This window comes from Setaria viridis, chromosome 2 (genome assembly GCF_005286985.2).
Source record: "Setaria viridis chromosome 2, Setaria_viridis_v4.0, whole genome shotgun sequence".
Taxonomy (NCBI): Eukaryota; Viridiplantae; Streptophyta; class Magnoliopsida; order Poales; family Poaceae; genus Setaria; species Setaria viridis.
In genome coordinates, this window is record NC_048264.2 from 14,674,429 (window position 1) to 14,688,532 (window position 14,104).

General features: G+C 48.8%; 4 protein-coding genes across 4 annotated transcripts; 2 read left to right on the top strand and 2 right to left on the bottom strand.

Annotated features, from left to right (window-relative positions):
- Positions 1-1,663: 1,663 nt before the first annotated feature.
- LOC117844133 (large ribosomal subunit protein uL1) lies at positions 1,664-4,040 on the top strand. Its single transcript, XM_034724898.2, has 6 exons — positions 1,664-1,791; positions 1,922-1,954; positions 2,285-2,504; positions 2,786-2,951; positions 3,472-3,677; positions 3,818-4,040. Exons 2-6 carry the CDS (start codon positions 1,950-1,952, stop codon positions 3,869-3,871), a joined length of 651 nt encoding a protein of 216 aa, XP_034580789.2. The 5' UTR covers positions 1,664-1,791; positions 1,922-1,949; the 3' UTR covers positions 3,872-4,040.
- A 640-nt stretch (positions 4,041-4,680) lies between these two features.
- LOC117841990 (uncharacterized) lies at positions 4,681-6,976 on the top strand. The gene is made up of 3 exons (XM_034722319.2): positions 4,681-4,907; positions 6,190-6,417; positions 6,497-6,976. The coding sequence occupies exons 1-3, from the start codon at positions 4,719-4,721 to the stop codon at positions 6,740-6,742; spliced, it is 663 nt and encodes a 220-aa protein (XP_034578210.1). The 5' UTR covers positions 4,681-4,718; the 3' UTR covers positions 6,743-6,976.
- Positions 6,977-7,530: 554 nt separating this feature from the next.
- On the bottom strand, positions 7,531-9,445 carry LOC117841991 (DNA polymerase II subunit B4). The gene is made up of 3 exons (XM_034722320.2): positions 8,999-9,445; positions 8,401-8,519; positions 7,531-7,908 (listed from the first exon to the last, which is right to left on the bottom strand). Exons 1-3 carry the CDS (start codon positions 9,262-9,264, stop codon positions 7,772-7,774), a joined length of 522 nt encoding a protein of 173 aa, XP_034578211.1. The 5' UTR covers positions 9,265-9,445; the 3' UTR covers positions 7,531-7,771.
- A 2,695-nt stretch (positions 9,446-12,140) lies between these two features.
- Positions 12,141-13,168, bottom strand: LOC117844134 (pentatricopeptide repeat-containing protein At3g09650, chloroplastic-like). Its single transcript, XM_034724899.2, has one exon. The coding sequence runs from the start codon at positions 13,166-13,168 to the stop codon at positions 12,413-12,415; it is 756 nt and encodes a 251-aa protein (XP_034580790.1). The 3' UTR covers positions 12,141-12,412.
- Between the last annotated feature and the right edge of the window lie 936 nt (positions 13,169-14,104).

Genomic DNA, 14,104 nt, shown 5'->3' on the forward strand with positions numbered 1-14,104 from the left:
GGTCCACCGAGCAAGGGGGCGGCGAGGCCCGGCGTGCAGGGAACGGCGCGGTGGCGCACGGGAGGTCGAGGGCGGCACGAGGAAGAAGATAGTCCGTGTGAGTCTCACCAAAATAGAAACGAAGGGGTAAGTTGTGTAACCAGTGGCAATGGTGGGTAAATACCCACCAACTCCACGAGGAGGTCTGAAAAGGAGATTTTTGGAGAACCTCTTGAGGTACTTAGGCCCTGTTTGGCATGGCTCCAACTCCGGGTGGAGCTGCTCCACTCCTGAACTCCACATGGAGCCAGCTCCGCTCCAAAACTCCAGAACAACAATGGGGTGTTTGGCTAGATGGGTGCTCTCAGCTCCAAAAAAAGATCGATTTCAGTGTGGATTGCCATTGTTGCCCCCTAATTAAGGCCCCACTTGTCATCCTCTCTATCCCATCTTCTTCTTCCCCTTTTTCCACGGCACTGTGCTGCACACGGGAGACCCTCCACGGGCGGCGGGGTGGGTGGCGGGGTGGGCGGCAACGGGCGGCGGGGGTGGGTGGCGGGCTCGACAGCGGGCGGCAGGGTGGGTGGCGACGGGCGGCGACGGGCGATGCCGGGCGGCGGGCGGCGACGGGCGGCGGGCGACGGGTGCGGCGACGGGAGGTGGCGGGCGGCGGCGGGTGGCGGCGGGCGGCGACGGGCGACGGGTGCGGCGACGGGAGGCGGCGGGCGGCGGCGGGCGGTGGCGGGCGGCGGCGGGCGGTGGCGGGCGGCGACGGGCGGCGGGGGGCGGCGACGGGCGACGGGCGCGGCGGCAGGCGGCGGCGGGCGGCAGGCGGCGACGGGCGGCGGGCGACGACAGGCGGCGACGGGCGACGGGCGCGGCGGCAGGCGGCGGCGGGCGGCAGGCGGCGACGGGCGGCGGGCGCGGCGACGGGCGGCAGGCGGCGACGGGCGGCGGGCGCGGCGACGGGCGGCGGGCGGCGACGGGCGGCGGGCGGCGACGGGGGGTGGCGGCGGACGGCGAGGCCGGCCGGCCACGGGGGCGGCGACGGGCGGGGCTCTGACGGCGAGTGGGGCTCGAGAGAATAGAAGAGCGAATAGAATGAAACGTTTTTTGTGTAACCAGTGGCATTGGTGGGTAATTACCCACCAACTCCACGAGGAGGTTCAAAAGAGAGGTTTCTGGAGCAGCAAAAGAGGTGCTCCAAAACTCCACCTCCATTTGCACTACAGCTCTATGGAGTTGGCAACTCCATGGAGTTTTGGAGTTGGGGTGTTTGGCTGAATTTTTTGATGGAGTTGCTGGAGTTTAGGAGTGGAGCCGTGCCAAACAGGGCCTAAAAAATGTGGATCTACCCCCATGATCCACGTTTTTCCTGGAGCCGGAGTTGCTGAAGCTAGACGTGTTTGGTTGCAAAATTTTTGAAGTTGGCGGAGTGGAGCAATTTTTCCTAGAGTGGAGTGCTCCAAACAGGCCTAAGGTCCCTCCAACGAAAAAAAAAAATCCGCGGATCCAGCTGCTGGACCACAACAAATTCAGTCCACAAATTCACAAGCCATCCGAAAACCCAACCACAATCGAGTTGTCAGCCCACTGCATTTTCAGCCCACAAAAGGCCCATGACCGGGTAGCGGAGAACGGATCCGACGGCTGGCAACGCCGCAACAGGCAGACGAGCATGCATCGTCGTCCGTTGAAATATCCAGGTTTCGGCCATCTCCTCTATCCTCTTCCTCACGCCCTCTCTTCTCGCGCCGGCGCCGCACTTGCCGTGTCTCCTCGTCTGATCTGCCCACCAAGCCCTAGCACCAGGTAGCGAGCCATCCGCCTGTCCTCTCCTCTTCTGCTCCTGATCCGCTTTCCAATCCCCGTTGGATTTGTTCCGCGGTGTTGACATCACCGCCTCGCCTCATCTTTGCCGCGTTTGTTTTCCTGTCTACAGGTGGATCGGTGATCGACGGACAGCAGCCATGAGGTACCTACCCACCACCAATCTTTGTGCCCCCGTTCTTCCTCTCCAGTTTTTTCTTGTTGGATCGTCCATTTGTCACTTGATCACCCTGGATCTTCTTGGATCATGATTGAAATTATTAATATTCAGTATCACCCTTGTCCGTCGCTTCTGAATTCCATCTGTCGCTTCTGAATTCCCACGAATAAATGCAATCAGGCACCGCTAAATATCTGTGATTCGAGGTGTGATAGAGTGATAGTTGCTGTTCAGTTGCCCCGTTAGTCTTGCACACACCACATCCACTTCATCTCTGACACACTGTACTCATTTTGACTGCGCTCTGCTTTGCAGTAAGTTGCAAACCGAGGTCCTCAAGGATGCCATCTCCCAGGTCGTCTCAGAGGCCAGGGAGAAGAACAGGAAGTTCACAGAGACCGTCGAGCTCCAGATCGGCCTCAAGAACTACGACCCGCAAAAGGACAAGCGTTTCAGTGGCTCCGTGAAGCTGCCCCACATCCCTCGCCCCAAGATGAAGGTCTGCATGCTTGGCGATGCGCAGCACGTGGAGGAGGTACTTATGATGATGCTGTTCTTCCATCCTTTTCCTGAGGCAAAATGTCGTTGCTATTGGATTGTGATTCTCAAAACTGTGGTAGAACCTTCTTAGCATGCAGTTGACTATTGTGAAATGAGACTGACCATCTTACTGCATTTTGATATCCAGATACATGCTACAAAACATGTACATTGTTTGAAATTTGATCCCAAACCTTTGAACTGAATATATGCTGTCTTCTCTGTACAAAGTTTTTTTTAGATTGTTTGTGATGTTGTGTTGTCTTCTGTGTGCAGGCTGAGAAGATCGGTCTTGATTACATGGATGTTGAAGCTCTTAAAAAGATGAACAAGAACAAGAAGCTTGTCAAGAAGCTTGCCAAGAAGTACCATGCTTTCTTAGCCTCCGAGGCTATTATCAAGCAGATTCCTCGTCTCCTTGGTCCTGGTCTCAACAAGGCAGGTAAGTATTCTGCTCTGTCAACATCTGGCTGTCATCCTTCATAGTTAGAAATGAGCTTTATCTGTTCTTACCGCATTCTGTGTTGTACATTCCTACTATTGTAGTTATATCTAATATGTAATGGCTCTGGTACTGTTCTGTGGAAAGGTATTTATCAGCCTCATTTTGTTACTATGTTTTCTGTTTCATGTGTGGCATTCCCTTAGCCTATGCATATACGAAGATATAACTTATTTTTGTACAGCTTAGCTGTATCTGCAAGATTTTGAAGCTTGTTGGCTTTTTGCAGCTCCACATTACATGTGAAACTTACTCTGTAATGGAAGCTCGTTTTCTTTAAAACTAGAATCTACTGTTGGTGGTATAAGATAATGCAACCGCTATATTTTCGATACATTAGCTAGCATTGTATCACATTAGATTCCCAGGTGATGAGAATGTAGTGTCTCATATCAGAATCGCATTTGACTTGCTGGTGTTGATTATGGTTATCGATCGTTTTGTTTTCATGTCATCACAGGCAAGTTCCCAACTTTGGTTACTCACCAGGAGTCTCTGGAATCAAAAGTGAATGAGACAAAAGCTACAGTCAAGTTCCAGCTGAAGAAGGTTCTTTGCATGGGTGTGGCTGTGGGCAACCTGTCGATGGAGGAGAAGCAGATCCAGCAAAACATCCAGATGAGCGTCAACTTCCTGGTTTCGTTGCTGAAGAAGAATTGGCAGAACGTGAGTCATGCATGCTTTTAACCCTACCTTGTTTTACCTTTTCTTTCTGTTGCATCTTGTGTGTCCACTGAATACGTGTCAGAGCAAACAACTGATGTTAATCCGAAGCTAACTCAGGCCTGTGATTTTTTGTTTTGCAGGTGAGGTGCCTGTACATCAAGAGCACCATGGGGAAGCCAAACAGAGTGTTCTAAGTCGCTGTGTCCATTGCGTCTAAAACCAGTGCCGTAGACAGTATTGAAGTTTGTTATGGGATATATGTTTATGCAGTAATCTGTCGTACTGTTATGCAAATTTTGTGTCTGAAGTGAACAAGAGTGGTTTTGTGATGCACTAATGTTTTTCACCTTGCACTTGAGCTGACGGGACAATTGTGCATCTGGTGACGCGGCTGCTAGTGGCGTAGGGTCTTGTGAATGGCCGTGTACGCTATGCTGGGTTCATGCTGCTCGGTGCATGTCTGAATGTTGATCGGTTGCGTGCTAACTATGCCGTCATGCTATTCAGAACGATAGATCATGGTGCTGTCAACTTAGGTGCAAAAAGATTGTCAACTTAAATGGGTATCTCTTTCCTCGCAGAAAAAAAGAGAGCATCTCTTGTGGGAAAAATTGTAGAAACCATCCCTAGTATCACTTTGGTTTTTGAGTTTCACCAAGATAAACCGTTTTGTTTCCCGCAAAACAAAAAGATAAACCGTTTTGTTGCAAATTTCCACCCCCACTTCACCTGTCCGGTGGAAACCTAGAGGCTTAGCAAAAAAGAACCGGAGCCGTTTTGTACGGAGAAGTCGAAGCTAAAGTCGGTCTAAAACGTAATCAAACTGAAACTGGAGTTGGAAGTGGGGTGTTTTTCTTTTCAACTTTCTTTTTTCAATAGAAACGAATTTGGGTCAAACTCAAAATCGAAGTTACATAATGGCTCTGATGGTTTTGGGCTGCTAGGAGGCCCATAACAGACGCAGCCCAGTGTAGAAGCAGCCCTTCACCGTAACGTAACCCAACCCACCCACGCGACGCCAGTACGCCACCCTACTGAGCAATGTCGCTTGCGCTGCCTCCGCCTCCTTCCCTTCGCCTCCGCGCCTTCCGCCCCGACGGAATCCTCTCCGCCGCCGGCCGATTCCCCAGTATCCCCGGAAGCCTTTTCCCCCGCAGCAGTATCCGCTCCGGTAGCCGCACCGGACGCGCCTACTGCCTCTTCTCCGGCGGCGGCAACCGCAAGAAACAGGTGCGCTCAACGCAGCATGCCCTCTCATTTGGTTGATTGGCCCGCGAATTCCGCGGGTTCCTTAGTTGTTGGATCTACCTGGGAATGATTTTTCGAGGAATCCCCGTCGTGAATCGTCGCCATATCTGGTGATGACCATAGCGTTGCAGGGTTGAGTTGTCTGTCCATGGGACCGAACATATTGCACAGTAGATAACGGGATGGACTAAATGTGTTTACAGTATTTGATGATCAAATGAAAACGTACATGGGGAATCAGGTGGAAGTTTCTATCCGAAACCCCTTGTTTAGCACCAGCTCGTTTCTATACGGGTTTTTTTGGGATGCATATAATATTGAATGCAGTAATGTAGGGAGATGGTGACTGAATAAAGTCGGATATATTGCAATGCTTATTCTGCTAGTCTCATTTCCCTCCTGCTTGTTCATTGTGGCTAATGTTTGGACAGCCGATTGTTGCAAAATTGTACATTTCCTTGGCTTTAAAGATCTCCTTGGCATATGTTGCTGATTTTCTTTATACAAAAACCTGGCACTGTTATATACAAGACTATTGAGTTAAGTAGCGCTGCTGATATCTGCGACAATCCTAAATTACATACTCCCTCTGTTCCAAAATATAACTACTTCTAGAGTTTTTCAGACAGATTAAGGATGTAGATTAAAAGTCTATATTACCCCTCATTAGAATAATTATATACCTTTTCTATTTAATTGGTGGTAGGCTTGCATGCAGATCTGCATGCCATAATTGATATGCATGCATGGAGGGCATTTTAGACCTCCTATGCCAAATAAGCCACTTAGGAACTCAAAAATAGCTATATTATGGGACAAATTTTGAATGCTAGAAGTAGCTGTATTCTGGAACGGAGGTAGTACACAATATTAGCTGAAATGGACCAAAAATTTCCTCACAGGATGAAGCTAGGGGAGTGCTGGAAAATCCTATTACTTTGATCCTTATGGGGATGTATATAGTGCTGAACGATGGAATGCGACCACAAAATAATAGAATAAATTTGGTGACAGAACTTATTCTACTAGTTTATTTCCCCCTTTCTTCACTAAAGTTTGAACTTTGAACAACGTTGTGCTTGCTGTAGCAAAACTGTAAATTTCCTATGATGTAATGGTCCCTCTTCGGCAAGCAGCAGTTTTCTGTTTTTTTTAAGAAAAAAGTGTTAGTATTAGCTATTAGACTAAGTAGTTTTACTGTTTTCTGTGTGAATAAAAAATTAAACTATAGATTATCGGAAATTGAACAATATTTTCCCTACAGGATGAAGCTAGGAAAGCGCTGGAAAATGCCCTGGGGCAGAAGAAGGCAGAGTTTGACAAATGGGATGTGGAAATTGAAAGGAGACGGCAAAGGGGCCGGCCTGGAGGTCCTGCTGCTGCTGGTGGAGGATGGTCAGGAGGAGGCCGGTGGTTCAGGTGGCTTACCAGTGGTGATTTCTGGGATGCAGCAAAACAAACTGTTCTGACAATCCTTGGCATTATTGCAGCGGTAAAGACAAAACAGCCTTATTACCTTGTTGAGTTCCCAATACAAATCTCTGCTAACTGTTGCTCAATTTGCTTTGCAGTTTTTCCTGATTGCCAACTTCAATGTACTGGTAGCTGCTATTATCAACTCATTGCTGCTTGTGCTGCGTCTAATACGGCGCACACTCTCCTTCATAGCTCACTGTGTTTTCCAGGACATGTTGGTTAAAAGGCCTCGACCAAAATCAAGTACCCTGGACAACAACAATGTGGCTACTGTGCCTGTGAAAGAAAGAGCTGGAATGTCTGCGAGAGAACGAGTTGTAAGGAAATGGGGAACGGACTGAAGTAGGTCACAGTAGTGTCTTGTGAGCTATCATCTTTGTTCAGATTTTTGCAGTCACCGTACCACCACTGTTTGTCATGTTCTTGTCAAGGTGGAAATCGTAGTTCTAATTAGCCTTTGTGAATTATACCTTGGGCATTTCACAGTTTTCTTTGTAGTTTATGATTGATCTGGTCACTGAACTTTGTCCTCAATACTGAATAGAAGCAATTTTTATATTGACTTCACCCGCTCATTTATAAGTATTCAGAGTGCAGATGCATTTTGGAATTATTTTACTAGAAACTTTCCTGATTCATCTTGTAAGCTCCTCCACTATGTAAGGCTGGCTCTTCCCTATGTGTTTTATGAGTTCTGGTCTTCTGGATTGTCTCAAGGGTTGTTTCTGAAGAGGAACTGTAGACAGTTTTGTGTGGATGGTTTTAACAGCTACGATCATGTTCCATGTATACACACATGAAACCATGAAACCACTGCAAAAATAAAGATGAGTATTTGGTGACCCTACCAGAGACTTAACAGTCAGTGTTCAATAGTTAACTGTAGTAAGCAACACGGACCTTCTAAATATTGTTTAATTAGTGCCGGACCATCTAGATAAACACTAAAACTTGCTGGCGGTAGCCAGTAGGCTATACCAGAATGATAAATGCTCTACAGTGTGCTCATGGATATTGACCAACCACCAAAAATTATGGAGATACAACAGCAAGAGGCACACAGTGCATTCAGTCTGAACATTTAAACGAGATATGGTGCATTCAACTAGTGGTTGAATAAAACCAGTAATTTGCAACCAAGATATTGCTGATGTCATTCAGAAAAACATTATCAGGAACAGAATTCTAATTGCACCACCAGACAGAGTCGGAACCTGATAGCAGCTGGGCACTTGAATTATACAGCTCCCTATCAAGTCTACAGAAAGTGTTGCAGTACTGAGGTAACATGGAGCACATAGAGCATACAACTTACAACATAAACACTAACATATGTTGTTTTTCCGCATGTAACTATCACTTCTGCAGAGCTAATCGTCATCCTCCTTGGCATCATCAACTGGATCATTTTCGTTCTGCGGATGAGGCTCTTCATTTAGTTTCCTTCTCTTTTCCTTTTGCTTTTTGTTTGCTTCTGACCTTCTATCTGCATTTTTGTTTCTGAACTCTGGAACAGAAAGAATGAGGACAGGAAATGAGATAAGACGGCTCATAAGCCTGAAAAGAATCTTATGGAAGCTCATAAGGATTGGGTCATTGGCAAATGTACATAATTGAAGCCATGAGCGCAAAAGCTAGAGGAAAAAAGGGACAGAATCCCCTAGAAATTCTGAACGTACTGTTAGAAACCGTTTTGTTAATAAATGCACCACGGTGAAGCTTAAGCAGGTATAGAAACGAGTAAAAACAGATGCCATGTTATTGCCTTTGCATATGGATAACCCCATGGAGCATCTAATAAGGTGATTAACAGGATGACAGTAACAAGATTGATCTTGCAGTGAGGTCTAAGGGGGTTCTACAAGACATTGAAGCTTAACAAGCATGGAAATTAGTAAAAGCATATGCCCTTTTACTGCCTTTGCATATGGATTGCATATGGATAACCCCATGGAGCATCTAAAAAGGTGAGTAACATGACGAAGGTAACAATGCTGACCTTGCAGTGAGCTCCTAAGGGGCTCTACAAACTCTGGAAAGTCCATCTCGTCAAGCGCATTGAGGACATCATCAGCATTGATGGTCTGCCTCTTTGATTCTTTGCACATATCATTGGCACTGCATACAAAATCATGATATTACGATCCCAGATGCCTTGATAAGGAGAAGCTGTTTATGCTGAAATTTGAAGCCTCTGGGAGCCTCAGGCACAATATGGAAGAACCCTTGCTTCAATTCAAGTTTTTAGATTACGCAAGTTTCCCTTTCCATACCCCCTTTCTAGTTACCAACAAGCAGAGATCATTATCAAACAAAAAGGTACTGCTAGTTACTCTACCAGTCTCACAGTAATTCTACAAATTTCCCCCAAATACCCCAATATTCGATTAAACTAAATACTCCTGTTCAAACGAATGATAACACTCTGCTAATGAATGAATAAGTTTATTTCTTGATTTCTCCCCCAAGTCCCGAACACCCAATCCAAACAGAGAAAGGGAGGGTGAACCGACCACAACAATAATAATCACAGTCAATCGGGGCCAATCTGAATCCGAACAGAATGTACCGAGGAGGGAATGTGGGGAGGTACGGACGTGGCGGAGAGGTAGTGGATGAAGATGCGGGCGCTCTCGGCGAACGCGGCCATGGCGTCCTTGTTGACGATGACCTCCGCTCCTTCCCCGCCGCCGGCGATGTGGGCGAGCTTGTCCTTGACCAGGCGGCGCACGATGGCCTTGGGCAGCTCCTCCACCTCCGCCTCGGTCATCGCGGCCGCCGGCGCCGCCGGTGCCGGAGCGGGCTCCTCTTGCGCGGCCGCCGCCGGCTGGGGTTCGGCTTCCTTCGTCCGCTTCCGCGCCATCGTCCCTCCCTACTCTCGTGGCGCGGGACGGCTGGTGGCGGTGGCGGTGAGCAGTATGGAGTATGGAGTGAGGAGCGGAAGCCGCGAACCCTAGCAAAATCGGTGGGCTTTCCCGCCCTCTTTTCTCCCTTTCCCGCCCACCGCTCCGTGTCGGAGTTTTCAGGCTGCGACCGTGCGGTGCGACGGGACGGGAAGGAGAGGGTGGACCGTGGACGAGCAAACTGGCGTCCACTGGGCCGTTAGTGAATCCTGTTCGTCCATTTGTTTCATCCAACGCTGTATGCAGCACGCAGGTTGGCACGGGAGTACACGACATTTATCTCCAGGAAGCCTGCTTATCAGTTTGGGCTTAATAATTTTATAGGTTAGATTTATGCTTTGGGTTTGATAGGATTGGTTTCATTGGGTTGTCCCTATCACATAGTTGGAGTCCATTTGGACTTTAAGAGGAAGCACGCTAGAGTGTTTGTACTGTGTTGTATCTTTAGATCTTAACGTCATTCCACCCATGGATTACAAACCACATCCCTTGCGGGCTTACCCCGACACCTTACACCTTCCTCTTCAGGCTGGCTGGCTCCTTCCTCCTTCCAGCACCGCTACAAGTAACTGCTCCGCTCGCTCACTACTCTCCTCTCCGGCTGCTCTCTCCCTTCCTGCTGCTATTGGTTACCTTGCCGGGCTGGTAAGAGCAACTTCAAAAACTCTCTTAAAATTGCTCCAAAACTTTTTTAGGGAAAAGTAAAAAAAAACTTACCTCCAACAGCTCCCCCATCCTTCCCGTAAAAATGTGCGGATGCTAAAAACATCTCTGTCGCCCCGCATATATGTGGGGACCGATCCTTTCCCAATCGTCTCGTCCTCGGAATTTCCGGCGCAGGTGGCCGCTGAGCGAGACGCGGAAGAGGACGAGGTACGCTTCCGCGGCCGCGACGGTGGGTTCCATGGACAGCTCGGTCGGTGGCACCCAGGGCAGCAGACGTGCAAGCAGCAACCTCGCAGTCGCAGAGGTTGATCGACAAGCGGAGAGATCCAAGAAGACTGCAAACATGGGACGTGATGTGTCATCAGCACACCCCTCCCTCTGCCCGCCTTGACACGGTCACCCTCTCGACGACAGCAGTGCTCCGCCATCGAGTTGGGTCCTCCTCGACCTGCATGCCTACACCACGAGAACGCCACCTCCGCTTACGGCCAGATGAGCAACGGCACGGCCATCTGGGGCACCTTCTGCACGGGGCCCCCACCGCTCGTCTCCTACATCTGCATCTGCTACCCTGGGCTACCGTTGATCGAGCTGTCCATGGAGCCCATCGTCGCCACTGGAGCTTCAGTCCCTAGCGCCCGGGACCATGGCGCAGGGCAAGGAGAGGTGGAGGAGGTAGCCGAGTAGGTGAGGCAGGTGTGGGCGGTGACGAATTGGAATTGGTAGAGTAGGGGTGGCGGATTTGGCCGGCGGGTGGAGCGTTGCTCACTCGTTTGTTTATGGCAGAGGAAGAAGAAAGGAAAACGAGAAGGATCCACGTGCTGACGTGGCCAGTTTTGAAGTATTGGGGAGTTTATTATTGGGGATCTGCTGTGGGATGATACGATTTTGGAAGAAAATTTTTTTAGTAGAGCCCCCAATAGATAATTTTGGGGGAGATTTTTTGGTAGACTCTTGACGCATAGTTATTAGGACCGGACTAGCCATTGAACTGGTGAGAATTTCGGTTTAATAGTTCCCTGGTTGAACTGAACCAGCTATAAAATTTTTTGAACCGGTGCAATATACACTTGCACAAATTAATATTTAGCAACTAGCAAAATACCCGTGCGTAGCAACGGTAAAAGATTAATTGTGTTTTTCAAACTAATGATATTTTTTATTTTCATCACTAAATTTTTATTCCACCTTGGTGGGCAAGACGGCGTTTGGTTCCTTACCGCCGCTCGCCTTGCTAGCACCCAAACCGGTGATGGAATAGCTCGATCCAACAGCGGAGTGATCGAGGTGGTGGCGAGGCATGATTCAGTAGCGGCGACGCCTGATTCGGTTGCGGGGAGCTCCAATTCGGCGGTGACAGGGCACGATTCGGTGGCGCTAGGGCTCGATTCGGCCGAGGCGAGCTCCGATTCGGTGGCGGTGGGACGATTCCATCCAAAAAACTGGGATCGGACCAACCCATCCCATCTCACACCCTAAAAGTCCGGATCGAAGCTTAGACAAACTGAGGAAAAAGAAATTATTTGGCAGCACGTTACATTTCAAGAACCCAACCAAAAGTTTTATCTGCATCAAGATCTTTTTTCATTGCAATTGAAACATTCACCCATGTAGGTGCAATCCTTGCGAGAGATTCCTAGTAAATCAGGGAGAAACTATTAGTTACGGAAATCTGAGTAGATGCTTAGAAGAAAAAAAATCCCACCTTCTCAATTATCACAGGAGAATTTGCTATAGGATCAATCTTATTCATTAGCCCCTCGTCCTCAGGGAAGAACTTACGCAACACTTTCTCATCTTTCTCCGGCTCAACATAGAGGAAAGGGAAAGCTGCTGCGCGACCATCCCTTGACAAGTTTGGGATAGGCTTGACAATAATATGATCAGGCTCTGCCATCAAGATATACCTGCACATAGTATAAGGTTAATTGAACTATTGAGTCTGGAGAATGATCACTGATTATCAACTAAACTTACTTACTCTTCCTTTATGTCTACCTTCTGGAGCCACTGAACAAATGCCCACGGCCGATTCAGAACAATGTATCCCGGAGATGTTAGATGAACTATGTTATAATGACAAAAATAAAAGCAGCATCTAGTTTCTAGTAATAAGGGTCAGTCATAAAAGCATTTATGCTCTCGAATTGTAAATGCTTTGAGCAATACTTGAAGTTTTAAATCATCAGTATACAATTGCAACAAGAAAAATAAGCATCAACAGGATGCGGACAAGCAGCAACAGTTGCAGTTCACTTTTTTTAAAACAAAAGTTGCAGTTCACAACAGGATGGCAAGAAGCCTGCAGTGCACACCCCACAGGATGAACCAGTGGTTTTAACTTGGTTCAGACGCAATATGATGAAAAAGGCTGTTATCAGCAGGTTACCTTGCATATGATTCATTGATTCTGGAGGAGTATTATCACCACAACACATCATTTCAATCATCAGAACCCTTGTCATGGACAGTTCGGTTGTCCTTATGAGGCTGGGAAATCCAATGCAACCCATCAAGCAATTCTGAGTACATCCTCTGGTCCAATGGCCCTCGCTTCCTCCCTTTCAGCTCCTCCAGCACCTCAAACGCCTGCTCAGTTTGCCCAGCCCAGCACATCTCCTCCAGCAGTGTCCTGTATGTGATCATATCCAGCTTCCTCTTGCAATCCAACATATCCAGCAGCACCCGCCTCAATACCTCGAACCTCCATTCCAATGCCAACGCCAACACAGCGATCATGTACATGCCTCCGGATGGCACAAATCCCTTCTCCCTCATCTCTGCAAAATACACCATGCCCTTGTCTGCCCAGCCCTTCTGAAACATGGCCTTGACAATGTAGCCATAGGTGAACTCGTTTGGCTCGCAGCCATACAGTGGCATTTCACGGAACACCTTGAGCGCGTCGTCCACCTCCACGCACCGCGCGTAGGCCTTGATGATGAGGTTGAGCAGGAAGGTGTCTGGGACAACATCGGAAGCCTTCGTCTGGCGGGAGAGGGACCAGACGGCGTGGAGGTAGACCATCGACGAGGAACGTGACCCACGCCGCGAACTGCTCGTCCGGCGGAGCTCGGACGGGGGACCGCTCTGGGGTGGCGGTTTCGGGGTCCGGATGGGGAGAGGATGGGGAGGTGGTGGTGAGGCGGCGGGGGTAGAGCAGACGGAGGTGGCGCGGGAGGCGGCGAGCAGCGCCATGGTGCGGTGGGCTCCGCCCATTCCAGTTCCATTGGATTTCAACAGGCTCGCGAGAGGGGGTGGCGGAGGGGGCGACGCCGCGGTGGGCGGCAGAGCGGGTGGCCGGGGCTGAGGCCGAGGCCCGTCGCCAAGCGCCCGGCTGACCTTGCCGCCGAGGCCGCGCGGGGTAGCGGCGGGGCACCCGGCTCTGGCCGCCGCCTGCGCCCAATCCCCTCCTGCGGCTCTGTTGTGGAGAAAGGAGAAGCCTTTTCCCCTTAACCCCCTCCCTTCCCTCTTTTTTCCATCCGAGCCCCCAATCTATTAGCATTTGGACTGCGGGTTGATTACAAAAAAGTCAAGGGACTTTTTTGCAAAATAGCCACGACGGACGAAAATTGCTGGCAGAGACGTTGCTTGCTTTAATAATAGGTATAGATATGTAGCCGAGCCCCCAATCTATTAGCATTTGGACTGCGGGTTGATTACAAAAAAGTCAAGGGACTTTTTTGCAAAATAACCACGACGGACGAAAATTGCTGGCAGAGACGTTGCTTGCTTTAATAATAGGTATAGATATGTAGTTGACGTAAATAACACAAATATATTGCCCGAACAATCCATTCAAATTTCCAAGTTCTATTATCTTTCTATCTTTCTTCAGAGTCCAAAGAAGCACGGAGAATATATCACTAAAATATCACAACCAATAAAAACTTCCATCTTGCCAAAATCCTACTCTTGTTAGATCTCCACGTCAAATCCACACAAGCAGCCAGCAATATACAAATCAAGTCATTTTAGACCCCGTTTGGTTTTTAGCACCCGCAATAATTGTTTACACGTCCCATTTATTCGACAGTCGACCCCGTTTGGTTTTTAGCACCCGCAATAATTGTTTACACGTCCCATTTATTCGACAGTCCGATCACATGCCAAATCCATTACACAAACAACGAA